Here is a 16213-nt window from a genome sequence, read left to right as displayed (position 1 = left end):
TGGTTGGTCCACATCTTTTGAATAAATCTGTGATCTCATGTGGCTCATAACTTCTTGCATCATTTTCGCTAAGAATGATTTGCTTCATTGGCTGAGCTAATTTAAAGCTTTGAAACTAAGCATTTCAACACTGATCCAAGACACACACACAGTGAGACCGTTAAACCGACACTGGCAGAGGCATCTACACCACCGATAACCTTTGTCCAATCTCTGTATCGCTTAGCGAACCGCGCACAAAACAAAAAAAAATCATTCTCCCTCGGTCGCGCTGCCAATGCCAAATCTGGAAATAGCAGAACTAAGCTACTGCCCAGTACTCCACGAGAATCCAGAATAAAAAAATAATTTAAAATAATTACAGCAACAAATGCTGGCCGCTGATAAAGCCGGCGCGGCGCGGCACCAACACTGAGGAGCAAATTGTGCGAGACGTTGTGCGATTAAATTCATTCTTCCCTCATCCACCCTAAAACTTCTTCTCCGATGACTTCTCCCGGGAGATGTTCGCTTGTTCTGCCAAAGTCCTGTGTATGCCCCGGGTTCGGTTATTCTATAATCAATGCCAGCGTCTTAGCGGTCCCGGGTCCTTGGTGCGCTACATTTCGGATGCCTTAATTTCCACTTATCAAATTCCATGCTGTCGAGACGGCGTGCGAGCGCACATCCCTGCCATGCTACTGTGGCCAACCGCTTTAAACCATTTACGACGCGCTCCAATGAAATGAAACACCTCCGGGTCGTTTGTAAGCCCCTTTGAAGTGAGCTCGGTGAGCTAGGCTGAATGTTTGCAGCAGTTTCGCATCGTAGAATTCAAAGAAATGAAAAACTAACACCACTTCCTCGGGGTCTGAAGTGAAGGAGCACAAATACTAAAAAGGGATTTTGTTAGCACAAATGGACATGAACCCATGATGCTCCCAGTAGGATGGGATGGTCAATGTGGGAAAATGTTGCAACTATTTGCAGTGGACGCCGGTTCGGAGGGTATTGGATTCGAACAAACAAACTTCGCTTTCGATAGAACAAACCATTAGGTCCTTGATACGTCTTAGTCATCCATTGGAAAAACGGGACCATTGATGTCACCGTTTATTTTAAGCCACTCCAGTAAGGCAAACAATCAAAACTGGTTAGAGTAGATATTCTTCATCCGCTAATGTTTGGATGTGAAGCTCTTAGACGATGACGACGACACTGGAAGAAACCGTCGTCACATTGTTGCGCAGCCTCGTTTGTAACATACTTTGTAAGCCGTCTTGGCGTATCCGACTTCCGGACGGAAGCGGGACACGACATCCGCGAGATTTCATGCTCCCGCCAACACACAAACCAACCAACCCAAGCAGCTGTGCGGCTCGGGTACGGTGTTGTAAAGGCTAGCCGTTTCGCTTCTTATCACTGTTCGCGCCCATTCCCCAGCATTGCACGCTTCCCCACCCCCGGCTCCAAACGGTCAGCTCAAGCATCTCACTGGCACAGCATCCCACTGGCAGAACGGGACGGCAAGCGTTAAAAATAACACTTCAACTTTAACCTCATTACGCGAGCAGCGCTCACGATTACCGAGAATTGTGCGTTGGCACGACAGTTGGCTGTCGCTACTACACAGCCGGGGCTCCGGAAAGCCCGGGACCCATTGGCAAACGGGGCCGTTCACAGACGCGCCAACCGTTTCCCCGTTTGATAAGACACCCGTGATTCGTGGTGGTGGTGTGAAGCGCTGAATCGGATATTACTGAACACGATCGTGAGCGTTGGGTTGGAATGGGGGTATGAGGATGGCAAAAAAAGGAATGAGTAAGGTTTTGGGGTGGAGTAAATATGCTCCACAAGGGTGGCAATGGAGCGGAGGAGATCCAATTTCGTGGGTCAGAAATGATGAGAAAGCAAACCGTGTGCAGCAGCAGCAGCACGAGGTTGGCAAATAAAATTCCGGATAGGGATGGGACAGGATATGTGGAATGGATTTTCTTTTCTGACAGCTGGTGTGACAATCGTTTTGGAGAATATTGTAAGTTATGAAGTCGTATTTTGGGAAATACTGAAACAATTATAATGTCTTTCTTACAGATTTTGACCACTAAAGATTTTTTTTCGTCTTGAAGCCAAAAAGTGATAACAGAGTATGAGTATTAAGGGAAAGAAGAGAACAACGTGTAGCCCCTAATGGTGAAGTAACTAGGATCCAAAAATTTATACTCGTACCTTGGATTAGAAAACACTTCCATCTCAACACAATAACAACAGCAACATAAAGGGGGTGTACAAGACAATGGTAGTGCGCGATATTCACACTAAGTAATCTTTGTCTTTGCAAAACGAGTTAATTACGATAACTTTATACAGGCTTTCTAGGGACATCTAGGGAGTGTACCACACATTTTGTCGGCGGGTCCCCAGATGAGAATCGAACAGCGGCCGACCTTTGCCAGAACCGTCGCGCCAACCATTAGACCACCAACCTGTAGACCAGATGACAAAGTAGGGCGGCAATATAAGCAGTCTGCAGACCAACCAATGGGAACCAAAAAAGGGCGCCAATGCGTGCTTCAGGAGCATACAGCGTGGGGAAATGTAATCTACACCAGCTTTCACATTTAGTGCACCATACTTTAAACGAGCGCGAGGAAAACTGATAAATGCAAGCTGAAAATCTGTACCAACAGCATCCAATGACTGCTTGTAACATATTCATCTTTTCGTAAAATATAAATCCATTTCCTTTGCAATACAAGATAAACACAATAAAACAAACTGAACAAAAGTAATCTTAAAAATCAGTTTAAGGGATAATGCTCTAAATTGCAGACGAAAAGGCTTTCTTTTGGCATGAATAATACAGATATTAAATATGAAATAAATCTTTAACAAATAACATACCGCTGCCGTTGATGGCTGTATTATCAGAAGCACCGAAGTGACGAAAAGCGCCACACCGCGCGTCACCGACCCAGCAGAGCTTCGGCGCCTCCGTTGGACGATGTCCTTACGTTCCAGACCCCCCGTGAGCGTGGGGTCCGCGGGCCACAGCATGGCTCTCCGTTTTTGTGCCGACGAGCACACTATTCACCCGCGGTTCGATTTTATTCTATTTTGCAACGACTACTACTGTCCCAAACGCCGGAAGCTTCGGCCGCACATGCACACGCGATCTGTCAAATAGTTGCTTGAAATGATTCCTTCCAACGAGGGCGAAGGATCAACAGCAACACTGTAGGAATGTGGCTGGGAATGCTCTCTCCACACACACACACACGTACACACACGCACGACACTCTCACTTAGGGGGGCAATATTTCCAAGTTCAAATGCTTGTCGCGTGAGCCCAGAGCGCTCCGCTCCGAGCCACGAAGAAAGCCTGGCTGGCTGGCGGTCGCTGGAAAATTACAACCACCTCGCGCGGCAGCAACACCCCGACGAGGCGCTTTATGGTGCGCACACGGACACGAATGGGCGACAAACGACGCCTCGATCCAACAGCAAACACACGCGCGCGCGCTCCGATCGAATGTTCTGAACGTTCGAATCGCTACTAACGGGCCCGGACCGGGCGGTAACATTTTCTTGCCATCTTGCCGGCTCAGCCCCGTCCCGGTCCGGTGCCGCACGCGTCCCGCTGCAGGCCGCGCGCGCACAACCGCGACCCGAGCGCGACCCGAGCACGGCCCGAGTGCGACCCGCACCGGTTCGGGCGTGCGAGTGCGGCTCCGGCCAGTGCCAAGAGCTCGAGAAAATTGCCGAGATCCTCTGGTAGTCAGTACACTGTGGACGATCGGACGCGCTGGATCGGTAGCTGTGGTAGCCGTCAAACTGCTGCGCCCTGGTGTGGTGGTCCCGACCCGTAGGCACTTTGGACAATTGTTCCAACTCCACACACACACACACACACACACACACACACATACCCACATTATTCCCTCCGACTTAGCCTTAGTGTTTGCTGCGGTGCCCCACAGTTGGCAGGCTTCTTGGGTTGAGAGTTTCGTGAGTGGTGAAAGGGGCCCAGTAGTGTTCGGGGGTTTCGGGCAAGATTTTTGCCTTCTTGCCGTCGCTGCGCAGAACCGAAGAAGGAATTGAGTGATCTTGCAGTCGGGTTGTGCCAGCCAACCATCCGGAAGAGGGGCAAGAATACGCCGTGATACTCGTCGTAGTGAAACCCAGTGATTTAGGTGTTGTGTGATCTTCGTTGGAAGTGATTTCTCAGAGCGATCTTCTGGGTGATGTGCCTGGAGTTGATTTGTGTGAATTTTCAGACATTTAAGATCTGCGGAGTTTTGAGCAAAAATTGATCGAATTTCAGACAGATCTATCACTTGTTAATTTTGCATTAGTATGTTTCTCACGAACCCGTCCATACAACATTTTTGGAAAAATCACCATCTCTCTCTTGCTTGAATTTCTTGGTTTATTCAATTATTTGCACGTTTTTCACAGAAAACTGTAGATACGCGACTTTGTGACTTTGAGATAAGCGAGATTTGTGATTTGCTAGAGTTCTGGTGAATAATGGAATATCTTTAGAATATTTTTCAGAATCGTATAATTGTTAAACCCAGCCCAGGCTTTTTTCTTAATGATATAATCTTTTCCGTGATTATTATCTAATTTATCGTACAACTTAATTTCTCATCCAGAAAGTGATTCCAGTGTTCAATTTCGCTCGAATTTTCTCACCACGGAAAATACGGAGTAGATAAGCAAGAATCGAAACGACTACTAAAACCAAATAATACATTGTGATATATTGACCGATCGTGTCTGTTATGCAAAGCAAGCGTGAGATAGAAAGTGTTTAGTGTGTTTGTATGTGTGTGTCCGGAAGTGTGAACAACGGCAAAACAGTGTAATTTTTTGTAGCAAATTCAAGTGTTTGAAAAAAAAAGAATAAGATCTGCTTCGTTCGCACTGCAGCGTGTAAAGTGAAAATAAGGCTTGACCCCACAACAAGTGCGCATCCCAGCCGCGAAGTGGTCCCCGCACGGTGCTGATCAGTACGATCCCGCGTGCCATCTACAAGCCAAGCTGGCTAATACTCGCTGCTAGTCGTCCCTCTGCTACATCGGCCCTGCCTCGTAGGGCTGTGCGGTCAGGGCCACCATCACAATGGGGACCCGAATAAAATGGTAAGCGTAAGAGCTGATGTCACACAAACACGTACGAGAACGAGCAGCGCCCTGTTGGTTACCACGCTGACCAGAACCGTTGCAGCATATCCCTGCGCGTCTTACGTTACGTACGGCCTTCTACTGCTTCTTTCTTTCCCGAAACCACTCCCTGACCGTCCCCCGGTCGGATTACGCTGAGTGGGTCAAATGAGTGGAATAGTCCCGGGCGTGCTAGTATTCCCCCCTCCTTGTCCTGTCCTATTTCTGCATACTCCCGTCGGTTGCCACGGTACGACAGATAACTCTGCTGATGGAACCGAAATGAAGGAGCGCACGGACTGCCCTTTTTACGGTGGCTCTGCTGGGCTGGAAGAATGTAGCCTTTTATTAATTTGCTTGTTGTGGCAAAATTATCGTCAACATGCGGCAAGAGAGCGAAACTGTTTTTCTAACAGTGGGGTATTCACTTTGGTTTTAAAACATATCATATAATCATGAGCTGTCTGGTTTTTGCTTGCAAACTAACATGTTGTTGTGCAGCTTTGGTTAAATAAAATACAAACCAGTGTTTCCAGAGAAACGCTGAAAACGGGTAAAAAGCGACGGTACATTTCATGATGCATTGGTAAAGAAAGTATGTTTGGACAAACATTTAATTGATCGACCAAAAACACACATTTCATGTTTAACATTCCTTTACGAATAGCTCAAACAGTGCCATTTCCATCAATTGGATGATTGTTGGGGATGATTTCGTACAAACTTCTGGAAAATTACTTTCTATGCCCTAGGACCTTGAGTTTCCTGGCAAATACGGCTATTTACAATGACGAACGAGTATCGATTCCAGGTTTCAAGACGCATTAGTACAGTTTTGGGCTAAATCATTTATTACAGATGATCATACAGAGTTATAAAACGGCCATGGAACTAAAGAAACATCCACGAAAGTTACGGAATCGATGTCATATATTTTAAGGTCAACTAGGGCCGGTGAGAAAAGTAAAATAATCAATCATTCGAAAATACTGGGTCTGCGTTGGCTATAGATTCAGAATCATTAAAACCATAGTTCAGGAAAAAATTCCTATAGCGATTAGTCTGTCTGAATGCAGATGACTTATAGAAAAATGGATTCAATCAGCCTATTTCAGTAGCCTCTAAATTAGTAAGAAATGAATAGAAAGTCAATTCAGTTAGAGTTAGAATTTTAATAATTTGGTTGCTATTTCTGAGACGTTTGTAATGTTTCTTTATGTCATAGAAACGTGCAATATGTCTATAAACAATATGGCTAAAACAAAATATCACAGTTTTTAAATTGAACGACTTTTGCCCGTTTTACTCGTACTTGAAGTTATTTACTGTCGTAGATAAAGGTTTTGAACAAAAAACTATTATTAATATTACATGTTGCACAGGACATGCTGAGTTTGGTACTAGAATGCTTTAGTTAGTTCATAAGTACCGAGCCATAATGTATTTAGAGATCGTCTCTTTCTTTTTTGACAATTTGAACTAATTTTTAACTCAAACTGCCCTCAACTTGGATGTTAGATTTTTACACTCTCCAATAAAATTATCCTACTTCAAGATCAGAAGATACGAAAGGTTTTGGATATTTGATTTTCGCATGATAATAGGTTATATATCAAACCCAGTATCCCAGAGAGAACTCGTCATATTAATGTTTTTAATACACAAAAAACAGTCTTAATATTACGCCCTACAATGATGACTACCCTAAGACCTTCAAGAGTCATAAGAAATAGGCCAATTTATGGGACATTAATGGGACATACGCAATTTATCTAGCCTAAATTAATCTGTCACCACGAGCACTGTCCCAAGACCACCCGCCCACTATCTGACCCGCCGACGGTCAATGAACTGTCGTCGCTTTTCTTTTATCGAATTCTGCACACACGCGATCGGACATCCGATCCTGTACACGAAAGAAAAACCCTTAACGCCCAGAGCGCAGCATATCTGGACGTCACTTCCTGAAGTAGTCGCCCCTGCCGACTCAGAAAAAAAGAAAAGAAGTACGAAAAAAGATTGCCTCTCGGACACTGTTCCTCCACGATGGCGTTGCGTCACATCCCGCGAGCATGAGCACGAAGGAAAAGGCTATCAGGAAAGGGCCCTGGCGCACCGATAAGCCGCCGACGAGTCCGGCCTGCGAGCACATGCGAGCCCAAGCCCGCCATACCCGTAGGAGCGAGCGTGTTTGAGTTTTTAGCGCTACTCGACTCTGATAATGGCGGCGCACATCGGCCGGTTATGAATGAGAGCCGCTCGTCAGCTCGGTTGGCGGCTCTGACCATCGCTTCACGCCTTGTAAAACAGCGGCTTTTTTGACAGCCGCTTCACACCCATGATCAATTGATGCTGATGCTTTCTCTTCTCCACGTTTGCAGGTTAGTCACTACCTCGCTGGTAGTTTGGTTCGGACAACAGACGTACGCGGTAAGTTCGGGCTGGAAGTCAGACGATCGACCGGTTCGTCTGAACGTAACATCTGTTCTTTGCCTTTCCCGCCTTTCATTCCTCAGCAATTCTGGGCGTCCAGCAACAACAATGACAACTCCGGCGTCGGACTGTTTAAGCGACAGGAGCAGGAATATCCACGACAGCTAGCGCCACAGATCGACCCGAGCTACAGCATAATGGACACGGCCAGCGGACCACAGGGACCACCGGGCAAGAACTGCACCTCCGGCGGCTGCTGCTTGCCGAAATGTTTCGCCGAAAAGGGCAACCGCGGCCTGCCCGGACCGATGGGGCTGAAGGGTGCGAAGGGTGTGCGCGGGTTCCCCGGGTCGGAGGGTTTGCCGGGCGAGAAGGGCACCAAGGGCGAACCGGGCCCGGTCGGGCTGCAGGGCCCGAAGGGCGACCGGGGCCGGGACGGTTTGCCCGGCTACCCGGGCATCCCCGGCACGAACGGTGTGCCGGGTGTGCCGGGAGCACCAGGGCTGGCCGGTCGGGACGGTTGCAACGGCACGGACGGTCTGCCCGGTTTGTCCGGGCTGCCGGGAAATCCGGGCCCCCGCGGTTACGCCGGCATCCCCGGCACGAAGGGCGAGAAGGGCGAACCGGCGCGGCATCCGGAGAACTACAACAAGGGCCAGAAGGGCGAACCGGGCAACGATGGACTGGAAGGACTGCCGGGGCCGCAGGGCGAGGTAGGACCGCGCGGTTTCCCCGGCCGACCCGGCGAAAAGGGTGTCCCCGGTACGCCCGGTGTGCGGGGCGAGCGGGGCGACAAAGGCGTGTGCATCAAGGGCGAGAAGGGCCAGAAGGGCGCGAAGGGCGAGGAGGTGTACGGCGCCACGGGCACGACGACGACGACCGGACCGAAGGGCGAGAAGGGCGACCGCGGCGAGCCGGGCGAACCGGGCCGATCCGGCGAGAAGGGACAGGCCGGCGACCGGGGGCAGGTGGGCGAGCGAGGCCACAAGGGCGAGAAGGGTTTGCCTGGACAGCCGGGCCCGCGAGTAAGTAGAGAATGACGGCGCTAGCGCCATCTGGCGATCGGTACGGGTACTAACACACACAACTTCTTTTGCGTGCTGCACATTGCCTACATCTAGGGGCGCGACGGTAACTTTGGACCGGTGGGCCTGCCCGGCCAGAAGGGTGACCGCGGCTCGGAAGGACTGCACGGACTGAAGGGCCAGAGCGGACCGAAGGGTGAGCCGGGCCGGGACGGCATTCCGGGCCAGCCCGGTATTGCTGGGCCGGCCGGTGCGCCCGGCGGCGGCGAAGGACGACCCGGCGCGCCCGGTCCGAAGGGACCGCGCGGCTACGAAGGACCGCAGGGCCCGAAGGGCATGGACGGATTCGACGGAGAAAAGGGCGAGCGGGGACAGATGGGCCCGAAGGGCGGCCAGGGTGTGCCTGGCCGGCCCGGTCCCGAAGGTATGCCGGGCGACAAGGGCGACAAAGGCGAGTCGGGATCGGTCGGTATGCCGGGACCGCAGGGCCCGCGCGGCTACCCTGGCCAGCCCGGACCCGAGGGTCTGCGCGGTGAGCCGGGACAGCCGGGCTATGGCATTCCCGGACAGAAGGGTAACGCCGGTATGGCTGGGTAAGTGGAATATCTTGTGCGTTTACACTTGGGGAGATGGGTTACTCTAACTCAGATTAGAGGACTCAGGACTCAAATTCAGATTCGCGAATCGGAATGAATTTTCAAAATTATTATTTCAACTTAAATCTCAATCTTACAGATTCGTGGATCTTCAAAAATTATTAAGTCTCCTAAATTCAAGAATATCAAACGATTCATGTACCTATAATGATTCATGAATGATTAAATTTTTAGATTCATGAATCCCCAAAGATTCATTAGGCTCTCAAAATTTCATGAATCTTTAGTAATCTCTCTCTGAAGACTTCATTTCTTTTTTGTTCCTTCATCGCTCTCCACAGCTTAACTTTACAGTTTGCATCGATTTTGAAGCAAAGTGAATAATTTCGCTAATATATGACCTGTCGAATTTGAACATTATTGACAGTTCCTACATTTTTGTTACATTTGTGTTGCTCCAATTCGTAAAACCTCTTAAACCTTTACAAAGCTTTACAAGTCAGAATCGAATGTCATCAAAACAATTTCAAAATCTCAAGATTGAATTTGGCTGTCAAAAATTAATAGGCGCAATATGAATTTTCAAACAGACTAAGTGTTTTTCAGCCAACTTGCTGCAAATTGAACTATGCATTTGAGGTTATTTAATTGTAATCAATGCTTTTATGCGTTTTAGCGTTATATTTATCAAACACAACACAAATATTGTAAAAAATGAGGATTTTCTGTGCAAAAAGCTACGAGCACTAGCACATCCTCTACATCCAGCACTCACATCCAGCACTCACATCCGCAGAAAATCTTCATTTTTACAATAAATACGTAATATGTCATAAATATAATACTAAAACGCATTATAGTATTGATTTCAATCCAAAATTCTCAAAGTCCATGATTGTATTCGCAAAACGTTGCGAAAGGTCTCTGAAAAAACACCTTGTGCGTTTGAAAAATCATATTGCGCCTGTAAAAATAGCATTGGTGCGGAGAAACAACAACTTTTGACAGCAAAACTGAATCTTGAGCTTCTGAAATAGTTTTGAAGACATTCGATTCAGGCTTGTAAAACACTGTATCCCTTTTATTTGTGCATAGTGGTTTCATGATGTATCCAATCTTCTATCCGTATCCGTAGTTTCCTACAACAACGTTCAAACATAGATCACATGGTTAAATACTAAATCTTTTATCTCGTTCTTTTGAACTTTTCATCGAAGATTCTGGAATCTTTTGAGGCCCATAAAAATCATTAAAGATACAATAAGCTTCTGAAATCAATGAAATCTTTGAAGATTCGATTCAAGATTCAAATGCTTCATCATTGAAGTTTCAAAGATTCAAAAGATTTGTGAAGCATATCTCAAATTTACAAACAAACCATATTTAATCCGTAATGTTCACTTCAACTTCAGATTCCCCGGACTGAAGGGACAGAAAGGCGAGCGTGGCTTCAAGGGTGTGATGGGTACGCCCGGTGACGCAAAGGAAGGACGCCCGGGAGCGCCAGGACTACCAGGACGTGATGGCGAAAAGGGCGAACCCGGCCGTCCGGGACTCCCCGGAGCGAAGGGTGAGCGCGGTCTTAAGGGAGAGCTTGGTGGACGCTGTACGGACTGCCGGCCCGGACTGAAGGGTGACAAAGGCGAACGCGGTTATGCCGGCGAACCAGGCCGCCCGGGAGCGAGCGGTGTGCCGGGCGAACGAGGATACCCCGGCATGCCGGGCGAGGATGGAACACCAGGACTGCGCGGTGAGCCAGGCCCCAAGGGAGAGCCGGGTCTGCTCGGTCCCCCGGGCCCATCGGGAGAGCCGGGTCGCGATGCGGAAATACCAATGGATCAGCTGAAACCCATCAAGGGCGACAAGGGCGAAGCGGGCGAAAAGGGCCTGATGGGCGTCAAGGGCGAGAAAGGATTCCCCGGACCGGTCGGACCGGAGGGCAAGATGGGACTGCGTGGCATGAAGGGCGACAAGGGACGACCGGGCGAGGCGGGCATTGACGGAGCGCCCGGCGCGCCGGGCAAGGACGGTCTGCCCGGCCGGCACGGACAAACGGTCAAGGGTGAACCGGGGCTGAAGGGTAACGTGGGCTACTCGGGCGACAAGGGCGACAAGGGCTACTCCGGGCTGAAGGGTGAGCCGGGCCGGTGCGCCAGCATTCCGCCGAACCTCGAGGAAGCGATCCGTGGACCGCCAGGCACGCAAGGCGAGAAGGGCGCCCCCGGCATTCAGGGAATTCGCGGCGACAAGGGCGAAATGGGCGAACAGGGACGGACGGGCATGCAGGGTAATGCTGGGCCGCCGGGAGCACCCGGGCCAGTAGGACCGCGCGGACTGACGGGACTGCGGGGCGAAAAGGGTAATACGGGACCGCTGGGACCGCCGGGTGCGCCTGGCCGTGACGGTATGCCCGGAGCACCGGGACTGCCCGGCTCGAAGGGTGGCAAGGGTGATCCGGGTCTGTCGATGGTGGGTCCGCCCGGCCCGAAGGGTAACCCGGGCCTGCGAGGACCGAAGGGCGATCGAGGCGGCATGGGCGATCGGGGCGATCCGGGACAACCCGGCTCCGTGGGCTATCCGGGCGAAAAGGGCGATTTGGGCATTCCGGGACAGCCTGGCTTCCCGGGCGAAGTGGGACCGAAGGGTGAGCCGGGGCCGAAGGGACCAGCGGGACACCCGGGCGCACCGGGCCGGCCCGGTATGGACGGTGTGAAGGGTTTGGCCGGTCTGAAGGGAGACGTTGGCGCACCGGGCGTGATCGGCCTGCCCGGCCAGAAGGGCGAAATGGGCCAGGCGGGTAACGATGGGCTGAAGGGCTTCCAGGGCCGCAAGGGTATGATGGGAGCGCCGGGCATTCAGGGCGTACGGGGTCCGCAGGGCGCGAAGGGCGAACCGGGCGAAAAGGGCGATCGGGGCGAAATCGGTATGAAGGGACTGATGGGACAGACGGGCCCGCCCGGTATGCTCGGACCGAAGGGAGACAAGGGTCTGGCCGGGCTGCCGGGACCGGCCTGTCTGCCCGGACTGTCGGGCGAAAAGGGCGACAAGGGATACACCGGACCGGAGGGACCGCCGGGCGAACCGGGTGCCGCGTCGGAGAAGGGCCAGAAGGGTGAGCCGGGCGTACCGGGACTGCGCGGTAACGACGGACTGCCCGGGCTGGAGGGACCGTCCGGACCGAAGGGTGATGCGGGCGTGCCCGGCTACGGTCGACCTGGGCCGCAGGGCGAAAAGGGTGACGTTGGCCTGACGGGCATCAATGGGCTGCCGGGCTTGAACGGGGTGAAGGGCGACATGGGCGTCCCTGGATTCCCGGGCGTGAAGGGCGACAAGGGTACGACCGGATTGCCGGGTGTGCCTGGTGCACCGTGCATGGACGGACTGCCCGGAGCGGAAGGTCCCGCTGGTCCGCGCGGGTACGACGGCGAGAAGGGCTTCAAGGGCGAACCGGGCCGCATCGGCGAGCGGGGCGAACTGGGCGAAAAGGGTGACCAGGGACTAATGGGACCGGTGGGGCTGATGGGACGCAAGGGCGACCGTGGTGTGCCGGGTTCGCCCGGTCTGCCAGCTACGGCGGCCGCCATCAAGGGCGACAAGGGTGAACCGGGTTTCCCGGGTGCGATCGGACGCCCGGGCAAGGTCGGTGCGCCGGGCCTGCCGGGCGACATGGGCACCAAGGGCGAGATGGGCATCCAGGGGCTGCCCGGACTGCCCGGACCGGCCGGACTGAACGGGCTGCCGGGCATGAAGGGCGACATGGGACCGATGGGCGAAAAGGGCGACTCCTGCCCGGTGGTGAAGGGCGAAAAGGGTCTGCCGGGCCGGCCGGGGAAGATGGGTCGCGATGGGCCGCCCGGCTTGCTGGGCGAAAAGGGCGACAAAGGACTGTCTGGCCTGCCCGGACCGATGGGACCGCCCGGACCGCCCGGCCCGCTTGGCCGGCAGGGCGAAAAGGGTGACCGAGGCGATTCCGGTTTAATGGGCCGCCCCGGCAAGGACGGACTGCCCGGACCGCAGGGCCAGCGAGGGCTGCCGGGACCGCAGGGCGAAAAGGGCGACCAGGGGCCGCCAGGATTTATCGGCCCGAAGGGCGAGCGGGGTGAACGGGGCCGGGACGGAATGAACGGGCTGAACGGGCCGCAGGGACTGAAGGGTGACCGGGGCATGCCGGGACTGGAAGGCGTGGCCGGTCTGCCCGGTATGGTGGGCGAGAAGGGTGACCGTGGTCTGCCCGGTATGGCCGGCCTGAACGGTGCGCCGGGCGAGAAGGGCCAGAAGGGTGAGACGCCACAGCTGCCCCCGCAGCGCAAGGGACCGCCCGGACCGCCCGGATTCAACGGACCGAAGGGTGACAAGGGCATGCCAGGGTTGGCCGGACCAGCCGGCATTCCGGGCGCTCCCGGTGCGCCGGGCGAGATGGGACTGCGCGGATTCGAGGGCGCGCGCGGCCTGCAGGGACTGCGCGGTGACGTTGGACCCGAGGGACGGCCCGGACGCGACGGTGCGCCGGGTCTGCCCGGGCCGAAGGGTGAGCCGGGCCGGGACTGCGAGTCGGCACCGTACTACACCGGCATCCTGCTGGTGCGGCACAGCCAGTCGGACGAGGTGCCGATGTGCGAGCCGGGCCATCTGAAGCTGTGGGACGGCTACTCACTGCTGTACGTCGACGGCAATGACTATCCGCACAACCAGGACCTCGGTTCGGCCGGTTCCTGCGTGCGCAAGTTCTCCACGCTGCCCGTGTTGGCCTGCGGACAGAACAACATCTGCAACTACGCGTCCCGCAACGATCGGACATTCTGGCTGTCGACGTCCGCGCCGATTCCGATGATGCCGGTGACGGAGAACGAGATGCGCCCATACATCTCTCGGTGCACGGTCTGTGAGGCACCGACCAACGTGATCGCGGTGCACAGCCAGACGCTCCATATTCCGGAATGTCCGAACGGATGGGACGGCCTATGGATTGGCTACAGTTTCCTAATGGTAAGTACAAAAACGGTACTCTGTTCTTTAACTTGATCAAACTTTTCATCATTTCATGCTCACCTTCTCTCTCTCTTTCCATCTTGCAGCACACTGCCGTCGGCCACGGTGGCGGTGGCCAGTCACTGTCCGGGCCGGGCTCGTGCCTGGAGGACTTCCGCGCCACACCGTTCATTGAGTGTAACGGTGGCAAGGGCCACTGCCATTACTACGAAACGCAAACCTCCTTCTGGCTGGTTTCGCTCGAGGACCACCAGCAGTTCCAGCGGCCGGAGCAGCAAACGCTCAAGGCCGGCAACCTGCTTAGCCGAGTATCTCGGTGCCAGGTGTGCATCCGCCGCTGAGCTGCCGAGTAGGATTAGGATTTGGTCGTCTCTTTTTGTACCTCCCCTTTTCCTCTCTCCTTCAAAATCTTTTTTCCCCCTTTTCCCTTGGGACCACGGGACGGGCGTTGCGGTGCCACTCAGCTTCGGGTGTTCACAGTGCTTACGAATTCAAATTTCCGTTTACCGACGCTTGACGTTGCCCACACCATTGCCTTCCACACATGCCTGGGGCCTTACTCAACAACAGAACAAGATTTCACACACACACAGTAACACTATCCGGGAGCGGGTCGAAATGAACGAAACGATGGGAAGCTCGCGGATTAAATTATTTGCAACGAAGAAAAGCAAACGCTTGTTCAAGAACTACCAAAAACACAAACGAACACCCGCGCATGCATTTAGCAGATACTGTAGGACGCAAAACAACCAAATATCAAAGTAACCAGAGGTAACAGAGGGTCAATTCCAACAAGAGAGCGATAAACATGAGAACACATTTACAGAAAGTGTACAAGTGTCCGTTAAAACGTTAATTATGAATTGCCATACTTCCTTCGCTAAAGTTAGCAATGTTTCCGTACCGTCAGAAAGGGTTTTAGCCTGTCTATATGTGTTTGTAGTATACAGTGTTTTCCATAATCTTCCCATTTTCCAATAGCTCTTTAACTCACCCCTGTGTATTTGTGTTTTTACGGTCTAGGAATGTTCCAATAATGTGATTCCGTAGATAGCCAAAAGAAAGTAACACCAAAACTGCCACCGCTAAGCAAACTTCCATGGAAGCATTTTCCTTTCTCCTACCACCCTCCTTCCCCCCTTCCTACACTCAAACACTGTCTAGGGTAGTGATGAGGCGCGTTCAAATACATAAGTTCCAGTGTGCCATGCAATTAGGAGAAGAATTAGGAGAAAACAAACAAACGCCCGCTTTACCATGGGAAGCCTGGCAGTTGGAAAAGGTCTTTCCAAACGAAAAAGAACAAACTACTAACCCGAACCATGATATCCATGACATGTTCTGTTTTTCCTCCAGCCTTCCCTATCCAATTACTTTTGTAACCGAAGCGAATAAACAAAATTATCATTTCAAATTGACACCCAACACAGTCACTGATGATGCTTCTGCCCGCATGATTCAGCCACTGCCATCGTTCTGTGTGCTTTCAGCAGTGAAACACGGTAGACAAAAATCTAAAAAAAAGGAAAAGCTGATCCCTTTCTGCCCCTACCGTTTCGAGTAGTAGTTTTGTTTTAATATTATATGGCGCTATAAATGTAACAGTAACAGAAAAGCGATAAGAAATGTGAAATAAACGTCTTACCATTAGAAATCCTGCCGGATCGGTCGTTGTTGATCATTATGGTTTCCGCTTGCACCGTCTGCACCGTCAACAGAAGCGCTGGGAAGATTTGTAATGCCATTCCAGTTGGCTTTCCGCTTCAATAACCTAAAAGACTATCCATCTAAGCGTGTTCATGATATCACAATGAGTTTAATGTTTGCTTACCCAATAGAAATGATTTGCTGCATATTGCCAGAAAGGCTCCCGGATGCCATCGTCGTCTGTCCTTCACGAATGATGATTCACTATCATGAAATGATAATATTTTTTTTTAATTCACACTCAAACAAGAAAATATCCCATTGAAGACGTATAAATTCAACTTTAATATATTTAAAGTTTATTAAACCGTCG

At 52.0% G+C, this 16213-nt stretch overlaps 2 protein-coding genes across 3 annotated transcripts in view; one reads left to right on the top strand and one right to left on the bottom strand.

The window, feature by feature from the left end:
* Positions 1-3555, bottom strand: part of LOC120902365 (collagen alpha-5(IV) chain) — a 29484-nt gene extending 25929 nt beyond the window's left edge. Inside the window, exon 1 of the mRNA XM_040311063.1 lies at positions 2884-3555. Within this exon, the coding sequence (XP_040166997.1) occupies positions 2884-3036 (153 nt within the window). The 5' untranslated portion in view covers positions 3037-3555. The remainder of the gene's footprint in view (positions 1-2883) is intronic.
* A 174-nt stretch (positions 3556-3729) lies between these two features.
* LOC120902366 (collagen alpha-1(IV) chain) lies at positions 3730-15704 on the top strand. Of its 2 annotated transcripts, none has more exons than XM_040311064.1 (7): positions 3730-3844; positions 4642-5126; positions 7529-7577; positions 7664-8605; positions 8702-9198; positions 10614-14187; positions 14277-15704. In XM_040311064.1, the coding sequence occupies exons 2-7, from the start codon at positions 5107-5109 to the stop codon at positions 14529-14531; spliced, it is 5337 nt and encodes a 1778-aa protein (XP_040166998.1). In that variant the 5' UTR covers positions 3730-3844; positions 4642-5106; the 3' UTR covers positions 14532-15704. The 2 variants fall into 2 exon arrangements, with proteins under 2 accessions (XP_040166998.1, XP_040166999.1); XM_040311065.1 differs by having other exon boundaries at positions 3740-3844; positions 4638-5126.
* Positions 15705-16213: the final 509 nt, after the last annotated feature.

Source organism: Anopheles arabiensis, chromosome 3 (genome assembly GCF_016920715.1).
Source record: "Anopheles arabiensis isolate DONGOLA chromosome 3, AaraD3, whole genome shotgun sequence".
Lineage (NCBI taxonomy): Eukaryota > Metazoa > Arthropoda > Insecta > Diptera > Culicidae > Anopheles > Anopheles arabiensis.
Note: the sequence above shows the minus strand (reverse complement) of the source record. Positions and strands in the feature narration are given on the sequence as shown.